The sequence below is a fragment of the Netta rufina genome (assembly GCF_964035555.1).
Source record: "Netta rufina genome assembly, chromosome: 12".
Classification (NCBI taxonomy): Eukaryota; Metazoa; Chordata; class Aves; order Anseriformes; family Anatidae; genus Netta; species Netta rufina.
In genome coordinates this window covers 6,080,941-6,098,789 of record NC_140135.1, presented here as the reverse complement: position 1 = coordinate 6,098,789, position 17,849 = coordinate 6,080,941, and the positions used below count along the sequence as shown (strand labels likewise).

At 57.1% G+C, this 17,849-nt stretch overlaps 2 protein-coding genes across 2 annotated transcripts; both read left to right on the top strand.

Moving 5' to 3' along the window:
* Window positions 1-1,797: 1,797 nt before the first annotated feature.
* On the top strand, window positions 1,798-5,614 carry ASB12 (ankyrin repeat and SOCS box containing 12; the record flags this gene model as incomplete). The annotated part of the gene is made up of 3 exons (XM_084294248.1): window positions 1,798-1,831; window positions 3,615-4,459; window positions 5,481-5,614. Exons 2-3 carry the CDS (start codon window positions 3,637-3,639, stop codon window positions 5,612-5,614), a joined length of 957 nt encoding a protein of 318 aa, XP_084150374.1. The 5' UTR covers window positions 1,798-1,831; window positions 3,615-3,636.
* Window positions 5,615-8,352: 2,738 nt separating this feature from the next.
* Window positions 8,353-16,800, top strand: AMER1 (APC membrane recruitment protein 1; the record flags this gene model as incomplete). Its single annotated transcript, XM_084294247.1, has 2 exons — window positions 8,353-8,375; window positions 13,323-16,800. Exon 2 carries the CDS (start codon window positions 13,417-13,419, stop codon window positions 16,798-16,800), a length of 3,384 nt encoding a protein of 1,127 aa, XP_084150373.1. The 5' UTR covers window positions 8,353-8,375; window positions 13,323-13,416.
* Window positions 16,801-17,849: the final 1,049 nt, after the last annotated feature.

Here is a 17,849-nt window from a genome sequence, read left to right as displayed (position 1 = left end):
TGGTGTTCAGACAGATCACAAATGCTCCTCCTGGCTCCTCAGCCTCCCCATGCTTTGAAGCATTAGGAAGCTTAGCCAAAATGGGTCTGACTTATCAGTCAGCTCTGCTTGGGCTCCTGTTTAGTGTTTATCTGAATCTACTGATTTAAGTAATCATGCAAGATGCCGTTTCACATGGCTCTTTAGCACTTACAGGCGCATAAAAAGTATTTCAGTTTGCTTTTGTACGGTAAGGGTAGATTTATTCAACAAGTACTCCAAACTCCTTGCTTCGTTACTGCTGGATTTATCTATCACGGCTTTTTGCCGAAAAAGCTGGTAGTGCTTCTGAGATTTCTTGGTCGAAAACTAAACAGCAGCAGCAACAACAGCAAAAGAATATGCAATTTATCCTTAAATTTTCCATTCAAGGATTTTCCTTTCATGTCTAAAATCTTAGTTTCCTGCATTTCCTATTTTTCAAGGTATATTGATTTATCCCCTGCCCCATACTCTGCCTTTTTATTTTCTGTTTTTATTTCTGTGTTTTGTTGAATGGCTTTCCAGTCAGGTTTGGCTTTTCTGACTGCAGGATCCCAGTTGTGATTGAGGCTTCTTGATATTTAATAAATCCTTAACTGAGCTTTTGCTCAGATGTTTATTCACATTTTTCTTAATTTTACACAGTCCTGATTTTTGGGAAATGGACCTTATTGTAGAATAAATATTTTTTGGGTGAATTTGGAGAGAGTGAAACTGCAAGTAAGCCAAAAGTCTAAAACCTGTTAATATTCCATTTTCTTGCTCTTCACACTTTTCCCAGTGCAACTACAAACTCAGTGGAGTGCTGGGGAGGGGAACAACATGACTTCAGACCTGTTTTGCGGAGTCCCCTGATTTCAGTTCTTGCAGCAGAGATTTCTCCTGCTGGATAACTTGGTTCCTTCCTCATTATCTAGTGCCACTGATAGCGCTTCTTCAAGCTGACAGACCATTCCTGCTCCACCACCAAAAAGTTAGGAAAAGGTTTACAGGGAACTGGATAAAATACAATTACACTTACCAGCTGACAGCTCGTGATAAGACAGTCCCAACACTCCTTCCCCCTTTCGCTTGCCCCTGTAAAGTCTTTGCCTCGCTATATGCCGTGTAATTTTATAAAGCCAAAGAAGTGGCTTGTTCTGGCAGGCTTAGCAGGGAGGAGAGCACCTTTTGCCCATTATTGTTCTGAAAGTGGAAAAGGCGCCCAGGAGAGGCATTCATAGGGGAATCCAGTGGGACAATGGTGCTGTGAAGGCCAGCGCTGCAGCAGGGCAGGGCTGTCCTGCCAGGGCAGTGCCTGGGGAGCTGGCTCATAGCACGGGCTCAAAACTAAGCAGTTCCCTGCAATTTCAGCAAGGAAACTGAAGCAAATGAAGCCTGTGTCCGCCTGGAGCTACTGCCCTGGGTCAAACAGCCTCCTGCACCTGTCTGAGTCTCCCCCCTGCTGCCCCTATCTATATTTACCCAGTGGGAACTTTCCAAGAATGGAAGTGGGAAGATAAATGCCTGCGGGGGCTAATTTTAGCCCCAGCTCCCTGGCCCTTCTCCCCGCAGTGGCATTTCAGCTGTGAGCTTGACAGCCTGCGTCCTTCCAGTTGCGCAGAGTGGATGGCCATCCCTGGCGGAGCCAGAGCTTCTCTCTCACCTCCATTTCGCACTTAAACCGCGGGGGAATTGGCCATGGGACTGCGGCAGCCCTGCCTGGCTCGGGTGTGAGCATCACCTACCTCACAGAGGTAAGGCAGCAGCATAGTGATGCGTGGGCAGCGTGGGGGATTGAAGATCACTTGGTAGCCAGAGCTTTAGAGGTGTGAGTATACCTTTTTGTTCTGTGTGTCATCTTCGGCTCTAGAATTTTCTGTGTCCACAGATCCATGGACAGCTTGCATTAGCTCAAGTATTGAAGGCTCTGACTTTGAGCTTTTTGGATCAAGGAGCATCTGTGAGCTCCTCACACCAGTGTTGACGCTGTCAAAGTACCGCCCTTAATTTGTGTGTTTAGGGAATATTACAGCCGGCTTTATTTTTCCAGACTATTTTCATTGGAAATATAACAGTCTTTTTAGATCAAATCTGTAATAATCCCTGACCCTCAATCCCTACCCCACCATCCCACATATACTGCCCCCCCCAATGAACTATTAGCTGTGTCAGTAGGGAGGTTTCCAAAGCCCTAGCGCTTGTTATTGGAGTGTCTAAAGAATAAAACTAACGTAATTGCAAGTGTTTCTCTATAAATGGATTGGGTTTGTTTAACAGGTGGACGTGCAACAGAGCTTTGCCTTCCCTAGCTGCCAGCAAACTTGCTCTGCCTAACCCAAAAATAGAGCTGCGAAGGTGACTCAGCACAGGGGAGCCCCCTGAGCTCGCACACCTTGCTAGCGAAGGCTGATGTGGGACACGTCTCCCGTGGCTTTGCCTTGCTGCCATCAGATGCTCGTTTGCAGAATGGGGCTAATTGCTCAGCGCCGTGCTGCATGGAGGCAGGGGAGATGGAGCCCTCCCGCTGCTGCTGCCTCTCCTGCAGGAAACCTGAGCTGCTGCAGGGCCGCGCTGCTGCGAGGAATTCCTCTGCCCACCCAGCTGCTTGGGTGCCTGTCCCACACCACATCCCTCTCCCTTGGTGCCACCCGGCCACCTCGAGGCTCTACCCTGCAGACACCCTGGGGTTCGGTCCCAGTGTGGGTGTAACAAGCTCAGGAACCCCTCTTTTTCCTCCCTGCACAGCCTGCTAGGAAAACCCACAGCTCCTTCCTGCAGCCTTGTTCCTTCAGGAGGCAGGAGAGCAGAGGGAGGTCATTGCACTGAATTTGAACATCAGTGCTTCAAGGAACGGCGATGCTGAAAATGCTTGATCAATATGGCTATGCTCATGTTAGCTTCCTCTCTTGTGGTGAAACCCAATCCCTTTAAAAAAACAAAAGTGACTGGGTTGAAAAGTTGAGTTCTTGTTTGTGAGTGCTCCTGAGCAAAACCCAGAGCTGCTGTCAGCTCCTAAATCGTGTTTTCCGTAGGCCTGGAAATACCTGGAAATGTAGCTACTAGTGAGGCTTCTTACAGAAGTGTTGGCCCACATGGAGCAGAGTCAGTCCTGCTGCTTGTTCCCACCTGGCCTTCCCTCAGGCTCGATGGGAGCAGCTCGATGGGTCCTTGCAGAAGTTTGTGGCCGTGCAGGTTCCCTCCTGAGCTCTGGGTTTGAGTATCTTGTGAGTGGTCCCATGCCTGTCCCCCCCCCCCCCCCCCCCCTGGGGGCAGCAGAAAAGCATTTAATAGTTAAAATAAAAATGTCTGTGAGTTCACCCATGCAGCCTTTGGCCTTCACCAAATTCACCTCTTTTGGCAGGTTCTTGATTGTAACGTTTTAAGGGGAGGTGGCCCACTCGAGTGCTACAGCGATGTCCTCAGTCTTTGTCTTAATGTGGATTAATCCAGTGCAGATTTCCTCACCCATGGAGGCAGTGGGATATGTGTGTCAGAAACTTAGTAGGGTTGTTTTTGAGAATATTCCTTCGATAATGCATAGAAAGTAGTAACAAAAGGGTAGGGTTGGTGTCGGAGGTAACTGGTTCTAACCCTGTCTTGTTGTCCCGTAGATATTGGGCTTTTCTGTTTACAATGAAAGTGGTACTCAGGAGACAGAGCAAAAAAATGAGCCTCATGGATATCACCAAGATTTTCTCCATGCTCCAGCCCAGAGAAGACGAAGAAGGTACCAGAGAAAGCGAGGAGCTGAACCAAGCGGTATCCCAGGATGATTATCAAACCCTGGAGAGGCTCCTGAGCCAAGACAGGTACAAGAGGGTCATCAACAGCCGGAGCGGCTGGGGCGTGCCCAGCACCCCGCTGCGCCTGGCCGCCTCCAGGGGCCACCTGCGGAGCCTGGAGGTCCTCTTGGCCCACGGGGCGGAGGTGGACAGCCTGGACGTGAAAGCCCAGACCCCGCTCTTCACGGCGGTCAGCAACGGCCACCTGGAGTGTGTGAAGGCGCTGCTGGAGGCCGGGGCGAATCCCTCCGGCAGCATCTACAACAACAGCTCGCCGCTGCTCACCGCGGCCAGGGACGGGGACCTCGGCATCCTGCAGCAGCTCCTGCACCACGGCGCCGAGGCCAACGTCCACGCGAGGGTGCCCGAGTGGGCCGCCAACTCCGCCGCCTGCTCCGGCCCGCTGTACCTCGCGGCCGTCTACGGGCACCTGGAGTGCTTCAGGATGCTGCTGCTCTACGGCGCCGACCCCAACTACAACTGCACCGAGGAGAAGATGATCGCCCGCATCAAGGAGCCCAAGACTCTGCTGGAAATCTGCCTGAGGCACGGCTGCCGGCGGGAGTTCATCAAGCTGCTCCTCGACTTCGGGGCCGACGTCTATTTGCCAAAAGTCGCGGTGGAAAAGATGCCACCCGGTAGCGAGGGCCTGGAGCTGCTGTTGCAGGCGAGAGGTAATCTGTGCGTGTGTGGCCCCTGGGCTGGAAATTAGCACCAATTTTTGTTTATATGGGGGCAAGTTGCTTCAGATTCCCCTTCCCTTTAATTCTGCTCCCCTACAGAGAGGGAGATATCAGCCTGGGCAAGGCTTTCTTGCACGCTTTGACCCTCTTTGCAGCCTCACTTGAGAGCATGGCTCTCTCTAGTCTTACATTCCTGATTATTGCTATTTTATTTTGAATATTTCTTTCTTTCTCCCTCTCCCCCATTGACGATGGTGTTCACACACAAAAAACACCCACAAAAAAGGCTCTGATACTGAACGCCTTAAGAGAAGGGTTTAACAAAGTTGCAGGGAACAGGTCCATCCCTGGTGGTTAAATGATGGCTCAGATACACATGCTGCCCCAGGAAACTCCCCAAAGAAATTGCTGGGATTTAGGGGAGTGTTTCCACAGCAGGGCTTGCTCCTCATGTCCACCAAACATCCTCAGTTCCCACTGCTGGCTGCTGTTGGAGATAGACGACCTAATCAGGGGTCTTTGGTGTGACTCAGTGCAGCTACTGCATACGTTTATGTGGTTACAGTCAGGCTCACCTCGGCATCTGCTTTTCATAGATATTTCTAGAAGCTTCCTAAAGGAGCTGCTTTAAGTGACTGCCCTCACTGGTGCTGGTCTGGAGCATGTGGGAATTTCCACGGCCTGGTATTTCCCCTTAATGTAAACCTTTTGGGTTAAACGCTGCTTTTCTTTGTTCTCATTTCTGCTGCTCACTGCCAGCTTTCTTGTGCTGCCTAGGTCCAGGGAAACTTCACCTTTTCAGTGTAATATTGGAAGATTCCCTTTCCATGTACCCAGCTCACACCATGAAGCTTGTGGCTGACTGTACCGTGTACCCAGCCCCAGCAGATGCTCAGTTTGGGTGCATCATCACTCCCTTTGCTGACAGCACGCGAGCTGGAGGGGAGCAGGGTTGTGTGTCCTGAAGCTCTGCAGTGATGGTTTTGTTTTTTCCCCCTCTCTCCTTATGCAGCTCATCCCAAATCCTTGATGTCTCAGTCCAGGCTGGCGGTGAGGCGCCTCCTGAAGCAGGCTGGCCACGCGCAGGCCCTCGGCGAGCTGGACATCCCCCCGGTGCTGGTGAGCTACCTCCGACACCAGCTTTAGCAGGGACACAGCGCGGAAGATGCCCGCCCCAGAAACGTGCCCAATGCCTGAATTAAAAGCTGCTCTGATGCTGCCATTGCACAGCACGAAACAGATGTGAATTTGCGACCACAAAGTACTTTTGCTTACAAAGTCTCTCTTGAAACACATCGCCTGCCTGAAAAGATAGCGAGAGGAGTGGGAGAGAAAACAGAAGGCTTCAGCTCCTGCTCTGTGCCAGGCGTAGCAGAGTGATGGCAGAGCAGGATCTGAGCAGACCTGCAGGTCTTTCCCCACAGCGAGGCCTCAGCGGTGTGTAAGACCCATTCCCCAGAGAGGTTTCCAGCTGTTTCCTCTGTACTGCAGCCTGGCAAGGTTGGCAGGAGGCTGCATTCAGCCACAATCTGCTGCCCCAACGCTCTCGTGTGGCTGTCACCTCCTCTGTACTGTGCCTGGGGTGCTCCTGAGCCCAAGGGGATTACCGGTGTGGCTCCCCCACAACCACACCTGTAGGTGACTCAGGCAAAGGGCTACAGTAAGTATTCAGAGCCAAAAGTCCCTGATGCCCAATCTCCCACCTCCCCTCTCCAGCACCATCTTTAAACATCCTTTAATCCTCCTCAGAAGTGGTGGTGTTACTGCTGAGGGGCTGGGGTGTCTGTCTGGGCTGAGTGCCTGTGACTGTGCAGGATTTTTTTAATGTATGCTGATATTCTTATTAAACTGCTGTGGTCTGTTTGGTTAAAATATTGTTTAATTGGTATCCGAAGAGACTGAAACCCCAGCTGACATCATCCAGAAGTGACAAAGAGACTGACTGCTGCAGCCGGGGCCACCTGTAGGGGTTAGCAGCATCTATCCCCCATAGTTTGTTCACTCCAGTGTAATTGTACCTCAAAGGTGAAGGGAAGCACACCCCACAAGGTGCCTTCGGGAGCTCGGGGTCTGGGGTTTGCTGCGGGTTCCTGGCTGCTCTTGAACTTCTGCACAACATCAGTGTGCTGTCAGCTCTGCGCAGCTCACTGTTTGTAAACACAGGCCTGTCCTGCATTATTTATTGGTCCCCAATCTAATTGTTAGTTCAGAGGTTGTGGAATCTATTAATTAGCGTCCATTAGGCTGCAGGAAGCCTCCTGGGAGAAGCGTCCAGGCCCCCTGAGCATGGTGTGCTTCAAATTAGCCTGGACAAAGCATTGGAAATCGCTCTGCAGGGAGCAACTCTGTGTTGGCTGCGAAACAGGGAACAGGGCTGCCTGATCTCACGGGTCCTGTTCTCAGGACGATACGAAGCAGTCTCTTCTTGGGGAAGGCATTAACACCACCAGCAGCTGTTCCTCTACCTGGTGGCAGCACATCCCCACAGCCCTGGGAGAGCCGAGTGCTCTGCGCCCTCTTCATGTCCACCACTGCCAGAGGATCCAAAAGAAGAGCCCTCCTGCCTGCTCCCAGGGCAGGCCTGCATGCACGGGGCTGGGGATCGGGGCAGCAGGAGGGTCGGATGCCCTTGACCTCCAAGGCAGTGGTATTTAGCTCTGCCTCCTGCTGGGTGTGCTGGTGTAGCTGTGTCAGGGCACCCAGCAGGTGCTATGAACGGGTTTCCTGCCTATTATGAGTGCATTTCTATCTTCTATGGCAGTAGAAGCTGGTGAAGTTGTTGTAGGTACAAAGGCCTCACGTAGACTTCAAGCTCTACCCAGGAGCACGCGCTGGTTCCTGGGCTGCAGTTGATGACAGGTAACTCTGGTCCTGTTCCTGTCCTACTCTGTATTTCCGTGCAGGGCTCTGAGTTGGAGCTATGCCCTGCTGCTGTCTCAGTGCTCCCCAACCCCCCAAAAAGGTTTGGACTCACGCAGGTGCAGCTTTCACCTCCACCAAACCACTCGTGCATATGTGGGGGGGTGAGAAGGTGCCTTTGCTTTTCAGCTGGAGGCAGGGGACTGTGGCTGAGTCTGCAGCACCTGGGGGGTCCCGAGCCTTCGCCGTGCAGCTGTGGAGAAGAAAGCTGGTTCCCCAGCAGGTGAGCTGCCCCTGGGGTTTTGGGGGATGTTTTTTTGGGGATGACACCCCCCTGCATTGTGCCTGGGCCAGCAGGCAGGTGTGAGCAGCTCCTGCCTCACAGGCCCTGCTGACCTGGAATGGAAATCAAACCGGCTAATGCTTGAATGGATGAAAAACTTCATTTTCAGAGTAATCACACTAAGCAAGTACCAGCTGGTGGCTCTAATGCCAGCTGCACACGTTTATTAATTACTGGATGCTTTGTGACCAGGAGGAGTTTCTGGAGCCTCTCTTGCTGTGCTCCCTCATCCTCTGCCTGCCTGGAGGTGTTGCTATCCCCTTTCTGAAGGCATCTCCCTGAATTTCTGGCTTGTAGGGGGCAGGATGCCCCACCTCTGGCTGAGAGTGGGAGACAGCCTGGTGCTTGTCCCTCGTGTGGGAGAGGGTTTTTACCACATTCAGTAAAAACCCAGGGTGCTCATCAGAGGGGAGAGAGGGTGGGGACCCCCCAGCACAACACACATTAAATTAATGGAGATTTTGCCCTCTGTCTCGCAGCGGGGTGACCCCAAAGGGGTCTCTCCGGTTGCAGAAACCTGCGGATCCCCTCGGGTCCCCTCCCCAGCCCCGAGCCCGCAGCGCCCGCCCCACTCCGCCCCCGTCCCTCCCTCCTCGGCTGGCGCCTCCCCGGCGGCGGCGGGCACGGCAGGGCCGGGCCGTGCTTCCTCCTCCTCCTCCTCCTCCTCCTCCTCCGGGCCGAGCCGCGGCCGGGGCCCAGCAGCCGGTAAGGGCGGTGCGGCGGGGCCCTGCCTTTGTTGCGGCGGCGGCCGCCACGCAAGGCCCCGGCTCGCCCCGCCGCAGCGGGCCGCGGTCCCCCCCCTACCCCCCTTCTCCTCTCCCCGGGGGGTGGCGGCCGCGCTCGGGGTTGGTTTTTATCGATTTAGTGATTTTTTTTTTGATTATTTTTTTTTTTATCGTTTCCTTCTCGGAGCGGGGCTGCGCCCGGGTGTGGAGCGGGGAGGTGAGGGCGTGGGGTTGCCCGGGTGAAGGGGGCGAGGGGGGCTCCGACCCCCAGGGGGTGCGGGGAAGGGGGCGAGGGGCTGGGGAAGGGCTTGGGGGCCACAGGAGAGGAGAGGAAAAGAGAGGAGAGGTGAGGCTGGGCTGCTGAGGGGGGCAGGCTGAGCTGAGCCCCCTGCAGCCGCTGTGCCTTCATCCCCGCCGTCTCCAGGGGGGCTGCCATGGGTGGCACCCCACAGAGGTAGCACCCCATGGAGGTGTCACCCCACAGAGGTGGCACCCTACAGAGGTGTCACCCCACAGCCTGGTCACCCCCAGCAGGAGTCGCGTCCCCCGGCCTTCCTACCCCATTGGCGAGCCCACCGACGCGGTTGTAGGCTCTCAGGGGCAGCAGGATCCCAGCAGCCCAGCTCGTGGCTCTGGGTTTCTTTCCCTGCTGAGACCCCGAGGTCTTCAGGGTGAGTTTGGACGAGGCTTTTTTGGCCGGATTCGTGGTGGTAGCATTGGATGTGACCCCAGGTTCTTGGCCATGCTTCTCGTCCCCAGCTGTTGAGGCCTGACCGGTAACTGCCGGGGTCCTGCTTCGCACAAATTCAGCCACGAGTGGAAAGCCGACTTCTCACGTGTGTTTTTCTGGTAGACCAAAATACCTGTGCTGCCTTTCTGGCTCAGGTTTCTGCTGGTGCTCGCTCTGGCCGGGGCAGGATGGGATCTGCCACGCAGCGTCGGCGTTCAGGTTCACGGTGAGCTGCTTGAGCCCCTCGATGCGCTCCGTCTTCCCCCAAAGGCTGGGTGACCACACGTTTTTGTCTGAAGTCCCTCTTCTCCGTAAGTTCATTGTGACCTTCCCCACCAGGCTGCCGTCGTTCGCACCCAAAAAGCCGCCGTGAGGTGCCGAGACGAGCCGTGCGTGGAGCGAGGCACCCAAACAGCCACGCGCCGGGGCTGAGTGGGGAGAGGCAGGGGAATGCCTCCGTGGGAGGGAGCCGCCTTCCCATTCAGCACCAGACTTCGTGGAGGCGTCACGAGCTCCTCAGGCAGAGCTGTTAAACTTACACCCGGCTCGGAAAAGCGTTCACTCACGCTTTTTTTTCATGTGGTTACTACTCGCAGTTGCGGTGGCTGTGATCTCGGTGCGAGGGGAAGGCGCCGCCGCGCTCCTGCCTTACCCCGAGGTCCGTGCCTGCTGTCGCTGCGCTGCTCCGGGTCGGCTCTGCTCGGGACCGAGGTCCTGCAGCAGGCAGGCTGCGGTGGCTCCGTGCTCGGTGGGACCCCTGGTGCAGCAGGTTGTTCCTCGGGCATCGGTGTTGTGTGACCCAACTCATTTCTCAGGTTTGGGGCTGATTTTCAGCTGCTGCCGAGCATCTTCAGTGGCAGGGCCATGCGGGATGTGCTAGGTACTGTTTTGCTCCCCATCATGTCTCTCTCTGTATTTACTGATCTGTGTCGGCGTGCTCCAAACCCACCTGCCTGATGTTAAAACGCGATGAAACACGAAAGGATTTCCTTTTACAAAAGGGGAGGCAGGAGCTCCGAGCAGGGGAAAGCTGAGGTTGGTGGCGAATGCAAATTGTGAAGCTCGTTCTGAGTCAGCACCAGCATCTCGGGACCTCCTCTGGCACACCAGCTGTCGCCATAAAAACGAGGTGCTGCTGCCTAAGTGCAGCATGCCTGCCTACGCTGTAGGGTTTTCCTTGCCCCAGGACCCCGGCTGTCTCCATAAGTATGTAAATATGGCACGCTGATTACACCCAGGTGGGGTAAAGGGTCAGTGCTTGCCCGCTGTGGATGCGGTTACACCAGTAGGTCTGGGGATAAGCAGCACCGGCGCCAGGCGCTCCTGAACCTGTAGATATCTGCCCACGTGGTGCTTCGCGTCGCTGTAATTAGGGAAAAAAAAAAACAACTGAAGGAAATCACAGCTCCGACTAAAGGAGTTTCACAACTATCAAGCTCCTGGTAAATCAGGCCTCGGGACTGAAACTTTGAAGTGCTCGAGCCGTCTTTGTCTCTTAGACAGAATGACATTAGCACGCAGCCTTCCAACAAAACGATTTCCATCGCCTGCTGCTTTTACTGTAACGAGAAGCGTTTATGCAGCAGCTTGTTTGGGGATCGGGGCGCTGCGGCACCGACGTGCCTGCAAACGGGGCATCGTGGGGAGGGAAGGAGGGCTGCTGCTTGTCTGCGAGCAGCATCCACAAAATTTTAGCTGAGGAGAGCTCCTGGGGGCGGTTTGCAGAAGGATCGGGGCCGTGCTGCTGCCGGCACCGTGGGGCACCTCCGTGAGGGTTCAGGGCTCTGTCGGGAGCACATGGGGGAGCTGCCGGGTGTGTGGTGCCGGCCCTTGCCCCTCTTCTCGCAGCCTCTGTTCAGGGAGGATTTAATTTCTGTCATCGTGGGCATGGAAAAGGCTGTGGGGTGGCTCGGGGGGTACGGGGCACGCCACACGGGAGGGCTCGCTCGGCCGCAGAACCGGGAATCTGCTTTAGGGGTAAGCGTGCTGCGGGGTAAGCACTGCAAAAGGGAAAAGGCGCGTAAGCTGAAGTAGATATAAAATGGCCACGAGTGAAATACTTTGGAAAATGGAAGGTGGTTTCCAGTTCTCGGGGCTTTTGGTTCTTGGGACAGGCCCAGAGGAACCCTTGGTTTGTGGGGTCACGCCGCAGCAGCAGGGAGCCCGGGGAAGAGCTCTCCCACCGCGGGTGCCTGCGGCTGAGTTCCTGCTGCCTCAGCCCAGACGCTCCCGAGGTCCGTGGAAGGATCTCTTTTGTCTGCGGGCTCGGTCAGGATCTGGTGAATTCCAGCCGGGGCTGGGCTGGGTGGTTCTTGCTCAGATTTTTTGTTCTTTAACTCCAGAGCTGGAGCACAAGCGCACTTCTGGAAAGGTCCCGGGAGCAGCCTGCCCCGATGGCTCCCCGGGCGTGCTGCAGAGCTGGGCCAGCCCCGGGCTGTCCGTAACAGCAGCTGCAGCAAAAGCAGCCCCCGGGTTACGGAGAGGAGCTGCTGCATCCGACACAAAACCTCCCAGCGGTGCTCGAGCAGCTCTCCCGGATTATAGAAATCCGCTCTCCGGCTGGGGGTGCCTCTGCCTCCTAATCCTGGCAGCAGGACAGCCTCCCCCGGGACGCGGGTAAGTCCCTTAATTCCCCTTTCCCTGTCTGTAGCATCAGGACGCTCCCGTTCCCTTGCTGAGAATTAATTGATCGGAGCTCAGCCTTGCCTGGTGCCTGCGGGAATTAATTGCTCGTGCTCGGGTGCACACCTCCCGTGCCAGCAGCTGTGCCGGCCCCGTGCACCTGCCTGTCGGAGGGGGGATTCCTGGCTTCTTGTGCTCGGGCCTCGTCCCTCCAGCCCCCCGATGGCTTTCAGGGGCTCCCCAGCTGATCTCTGCTGCGCCACCAGGCAGGGATTTAGCCGCCTGCTCACCGCAGGCAGCGCCAGCCCGCGTGGAGGAGAGCGGCCTCAGCCCCTCGGTGTGTTGGGGGGATCAATCGGGGCCGTTTTCCCGAAGCTTATAGGGGCAGGCCAGGCTGCTTTCCTCCTCCTTTTGCTGCATGTCTGTGGCCTTACAGAGTTAGGAGAGCCTAGCGGGGGGCTGCGTGGGTGGAGGACCTGGGGCAGAAAGCTGCACCTTGCCTGGCTCCCCCCTGTCCCCCTCGGCCACCCCAGGAAGCTGAGGACAGGACAAGCGCCGTCTTTTATTGGGATTTGCATGGTTTGCTCTTAACCCTGACTGCAGGTTTGGGGTTTTGCCCTCGGTGCCTTGATTTTGCGAGCGACCCTAACGAGCCGTGCGGTCATGGCAGCGCGCGTCCGTCGTGTCAGAGCGAGTTTGTTTGCAAATCGAGTCTGTGAAATCTCGTTCCTGTTTCATTGTTCTGCCACTTCTTAACCAATCTGTGCATACACACGTGTGCGTGCTGTTGTCTCTCAGTCCTGTCTAAGGAGATCTCTGCAGAGAGGCTCTGGGGAGGCTCCAGAGAAAGCCAGCAAGGTTTGGGAAGTTGCTCCAGCAAGGTTTGGGAAGCGTCTAGGAGTCCAGAAGTGCTTTGTCAGAGCTAGAACAGTGCCACAACCCCCCTGGGATGCTCTGGGAAGGCCCCAGAGGCCTCAAATCACCAGGGCTCTCGTTAATTACGGAGGCAAACAGATGTTGTGGTACTCTCTGTGCAGGCTCCCAAGGCTCGAGAGAAGATCTGAGGTGGTGGGTTTGCTGTTGAGCTCCAGGAGCCATCGTCCGGGCGTATTTCTGATTCGGGATCTCTGGGCAAAGCCTGTGGGAAGCTTTCCCAGCCTGGTACCAGGCAGGGCTAAGCCTCAGGTAGAGCGGCTCAGCAGCGCGTTACGAGCTTCATTGGATTTGTTCTCTCCCATCCCGACTCCGGGAAAGAAACGTCGTTATTTTATTTCTCAGCTACCGACATCAATCCAGGCTGAAAGTTTAAAACCTCTCTCCCTGCTGCTGAGATAATCTGATCGGGGCGGTTGGTAACGAATGGTTTTAATGCAATTCTTCCGTGCTTGACAGATGATTTTAAAAACAACTGAAATCTGGTGAGAGGGGGAAAAAAAAAAAGCCCAGTAACTAACTCGGGAGGCTTTTGCCGGGTCCAGACGGGGACGAAGCCCCTCGCCTCGTTGCAGTGCTGCAAGCGACTCCGCGCCGCCCCCTGCCTCAGCTCACCTCCTCTCTCTTCTCTCTTTGCTTTAGGTCAGCCACGATGCTTCAGCCCGCGTGCCCGGAGGAAGGCTCTGCCGCCCGAGTCCTCGCTTCCAGCTAGACCAACACGAGCCCAGCAGCTGCCATGGAAGCAGCGTGCGCCGAGGAGCCGGCCGGGAGCAGGTCCCAGTCCGCCGCGTGCCGGCAGCGCAAGGGCAGCGAGCAGCAGCCCGAGGAGAACGGCGAGTGGCTGTCCCAGCGCAGCGACGCCTCGGTGGCGGCCGTGGAGCAGCAGCAGCAGCCCCAGGCCCCCCCCGGCAAGCTGAAGAAAACTGCTTTCAAGCTGTTCGGGGGGAAGAGGAGCATCTGCACGCTGCCCAGCTTCTTCAGCGGCAGGAACAAAGGCCAGGGGAAAGGAGCCTCGAAAAAGGGGCTCAGTAAAAGTAAGACCCACGATGGGATCAGCGGCGCTGTGTACGACGAGGGCAGCAGGGTGCATCTGGAAAGCCCTTCGGATGGAAGCAAGGACTCGCATCCTTGCCCGCTGCCGAGCTCCCAAAGCGTCCACATGGCCATAGACACCAGCGTCAGGTTCGATTTTGGCAGGCAGGACGGCTCCCCGCCAGGGAGCATCGAGGGCTGCGAGAAGAAGCCCTCTGGAGACAAGTCAACCTTCCCCAGGCCGAAAAAAGGCCTGAAGGGGCTGCTGAACAGCATCCGGCGTCACCGCAAGAGCAAGGTGGCTGAGTGTGAGAAAGCAGAGCTCCCCGAGTGGGCTGGGGGCTCCGAGGAGGCCAACAAAGCTCGAGGCACGGGAACGGAAACCCAAGGAGCCACAGAGGAAAGGGGACCTGGGTCTGCGCCCCTCGCTGCCGCCTGCCCGGGGAGCTCGGAGGATAACTGCTCGGTCGGCACAACCACCAACTCCGGGGAGGCTGCTGAGCCAGAGTGGCTGGGGGCTGAGCAGGGCAGCCCCGAGGGTGATGGGGTGGCGATGCCGGGGGACCGGGATGCCCTGGATGCAAAATCGGAGGCGGCCGCCGCCGTCTGTGCGGAGTCTGAGTACAGCCACCTCCCCGTGGCCCTGCACCCCGACTTGGCAGACAACGACCCTCCCTCGCTGCACTCCGGGGACCAGCTGAGCCTCATCTTCGGAGACGTCACCTCCCTGAAGAGCTTCGATTCCCTCACGGGCTGCGGGGACATCATCGCCGAGCCCGACATCCTCAGCATCGCCGAGAGCACCATCTCCGTGGAGCGCAGCAGAGACGCTGCGAAACGCAGCTCCTGCCTCGTCACCTACCAGGGCGGCGGGGAGGAGATGGCCATGCCGGAGGAGGCAGAGGAATACCTCCAGCAGATGTGGGACAGCACCACCGAGGGGGACAGGGGGTACGAAGCCCAGCTGCAACCCGCCGGGAGCGGCCACGACGCGCAGGCAGCGAGCGGCGAGCTGGAGGCGCGCGGTTTGCAGGAGGCAGAAGCCCTCGTTGAGCTCCTGACGCCGCAGAGCGACCAGCAGGAGTCTGCACCCAACAGCGACGAGGGGTACTACGACTCCACCACGCCGGGGCCGGAGGACGAAGGCGGGGACGGGCTTTGCGAGATGAAGAAGGAGCGCCTGCCCAGGGACAGCTACAGCGGCGACGCGCTCTACGAGTTCTACGAGCCGGACGACGCGCTGCTGAGTCCCTCGCATGGGGAGGAGCCCCTGTTCGAGGGCAAAATGTCTCGCCCGGAGATCTTCAGCTACTTCTTGGACTTCTGTCTCCCTGCTGAGAAGGGCTTGCTCCAGATGATGGATCGGAAGATGGGCGTTATGGAAACGGAGGAGGAGCGGCTGGCTGCCATCCAGAAGGAGCTGCTCTACTGGGAGCTGCAGAGGGAACCGGTCCTGAAGCGGCTCGATGCTCCCAGGGAAAAGCAGTACCTTGAATGTAAAACCAGAGCAGCCAACTCGATTGGCAAAAATCAGAGTGGCCTTGGTAGTGAGCAGGTTGCCTCTCAAGCTCCAAACAGGAGCGTGAGTAGTGGGGTTTCGGGGGCGAGAGGCGAAAACCCGGAGTGGAGGGACTTTCCAGGGCCTTTGTGTCCAGAGAACTGTTACAACAGCCAAAAAGCCAAAGGAAGTTGCCTTATTCAGCTCATGAAGAACAACCCAGGGTTCGATCCCGACCCGGACCGGGCGTTGTTCGGGGGGTCCGTCCACGTGGCCCCATCCAAAACGGGGCCGTTCCCCGGCTACAGGCCCCAGGAGCGCGAGAGCTGCTCGCAGAGCGACCGCCGCGACGGGGCCGAGGCCGCCCCCGGGGAGCCCCAGGCCGACGGCGAGCGTGAGCCCGAGCACGCCGTGAGCTTCTCGCAAGCGCTCGTGGAGTTCACCAGCAGCGGGACCCTCTTCTCCAGCCTCTCGGAGAGCCTGGGCAGCTCCGACTCCGGCTCCTCCTTCACGCAGAACCTCCCCGTCCTCCCCACCATGGTCACCTTCGACATCGTGGACGTGGAGCAGGAAGGGGAAGGCGAGTGCGAGCAGCACCTGGAGATGAACGCCGAGGAGGACATCGCCGCCTCCTTCGAGGCCTTCGACGACAGCTACGTGCAGAAAGAGTCGTTTGCTGAATGTGACGAGAGAATGTTCCCCGGGTACCCCCAGGGCTCCTTCCAGAGCTGCAACTGGGGTGTCGCCAGCCTCCCCCGCCACCTGCGCCTGCACGGGCTCAGCCCGGCCATGCCAGCGCCGCTCTCCGTCAACAGGAGGAGCAGGTCCCTCGACACGGAGAGCCTCGAGTTCGAGCTCGCCGACCTGCAGGTGTCCAAGAACGGCCTTAAGCCTTGCCAGCTCTGGTCTAAACGGGACAAAAAGGACTCGGACGGTGCGAGAAGGAGCAAAGAGGACGCCGAGCTGGCTGCTCCTGCAGGTGGGGAGCCCGACGGTGTGCTGGGCTGGCCGGGCTTGCAGCACCTGCAGTACGACGCCGAGCTGGCTGCCGGGGGGGCGAAACGCTGGGGCTTTGCTCCGGCTGCTGGGCTGGAGAGCGGCTGGGAGCCGTCCGAGCAGCCCCACGCCGACTCCCCCTTTCTGTCCCTTTCCCGCAGCAGCGCCAGGGAGGCTCTGGAGAGGCGGCCCCAGGAGCTGGAGCCGGACAGGCAGCTGGTCAGGCCGTCCAATTTACCTCTGCAGGCCGACACGAGGCAGCCCCCAGAGGCGCCCGGTGCCTACAGGTACCACCACGGAGAAGTGGCGGCCAAAAAGCTCGCCCGCGTTTTACCCCTGGGCGAGCCGGAGCCGCCGCCGAGCTTCGGCTTCGCTCAGTCCCCGGAGAAACCAGCCAAGTGCAAACCCGTCGGCGTGGCCCAGGGGGTGCCCCAGTTTCACGACGACAGCACCGAAACCTTAAAAAACCCCTCCTGCTTCGCGGAGCGCTGCGGGAGCGCCGGCCAAGAGCTGCTGAAAGGGAGAGCCACGCAGGGCAGCGCGCTGCCCGCCGGCTGCCCGAACCCTTCGCTGAATGTAACGGGAGCCAAATAGCTCCTCCTGGGCAGCCGGGGGGAGGGGGAAGGGGTTAAAAGGGTGGGCAGGGGGGAGGGAGAAAGTGAACACTAACGAGTGACTTTAATGAGCGACTTTAATGTCCAACTGGGCCAACAAAGACAAACTCCTGCAGCTGCAGTGAGCGCCGCTCCGCGCTGCTGTGGGCACTCCGGTTTGATGTAGAGCAACCTCCTAGATTCATGGATTAACACTGAGGCACTTTTGTTTTGTTTTTTGTTTTTTTTTTTTTTTTTTTTTTCCCAGCGCGAGCCACCGCTCCCGAATACAATACCCAATGCAAAACGCAGCCCCAGTGCCCGGCCCCAGTGCTGCTAGAATAAACTCTGGAAACGGACCCTTTTCCAGCACAGCAAGGTTTGTTCTCGGCAGGTTCAGCTCGAGGGGCACCTCTGAAGGAAGGATTGGAGGATTTGATGTTTGGGAGGAGCAGGGAGCGTTGCTGCCCTGCGCCCTCGCTTCAGGCGTTAGTTGGTTGTGTGGGGTCACGTCTCCCTGCTGGGGGGTTTTTGGGGCCAGGCTGCTTTCGGGCACCTTCCTGAAGCCCCCGCTTCGGGATGGAGCCAGGGGAGCAAGTCTCGGGGAAGCTTTCAGAAGAAACTTTTTTTTCTTCCTCTTCTTGGTGAAATGTTTTGTTTCGGGCAGACTTTTAATGTCTTCCACCTTGATCGTGATTTGGGGACCCCAGAGGAAGGATGCAGGTTATTTTGAGAGCAAGGGAAGGAGGCGATTCAGGGGAACGTTGCCGTAACATTTTTTTTTTTCCTGCCCAAAAGGAAAGCAGGGGCTTTTGTGTGCGTGCTGATAACATTTTTCAGCTCTAGCTTTAATTTGCTCAGAAATACAGCACCCGGAGAGGTGTCCTCTCGATGGATTCCCTTTCCAGAACAAAACTTCAGCCCCGCTTTATTTGTCGTGGTCTGTCTTTGTGGTGCATAATTTCCAAGTGAAGCATTTCCCGTGCTTTGTCCCACATTCCCAGCCTCTCCCAGGCCACGGGCACATGTAGGAATTCTTTGAAATAAGCT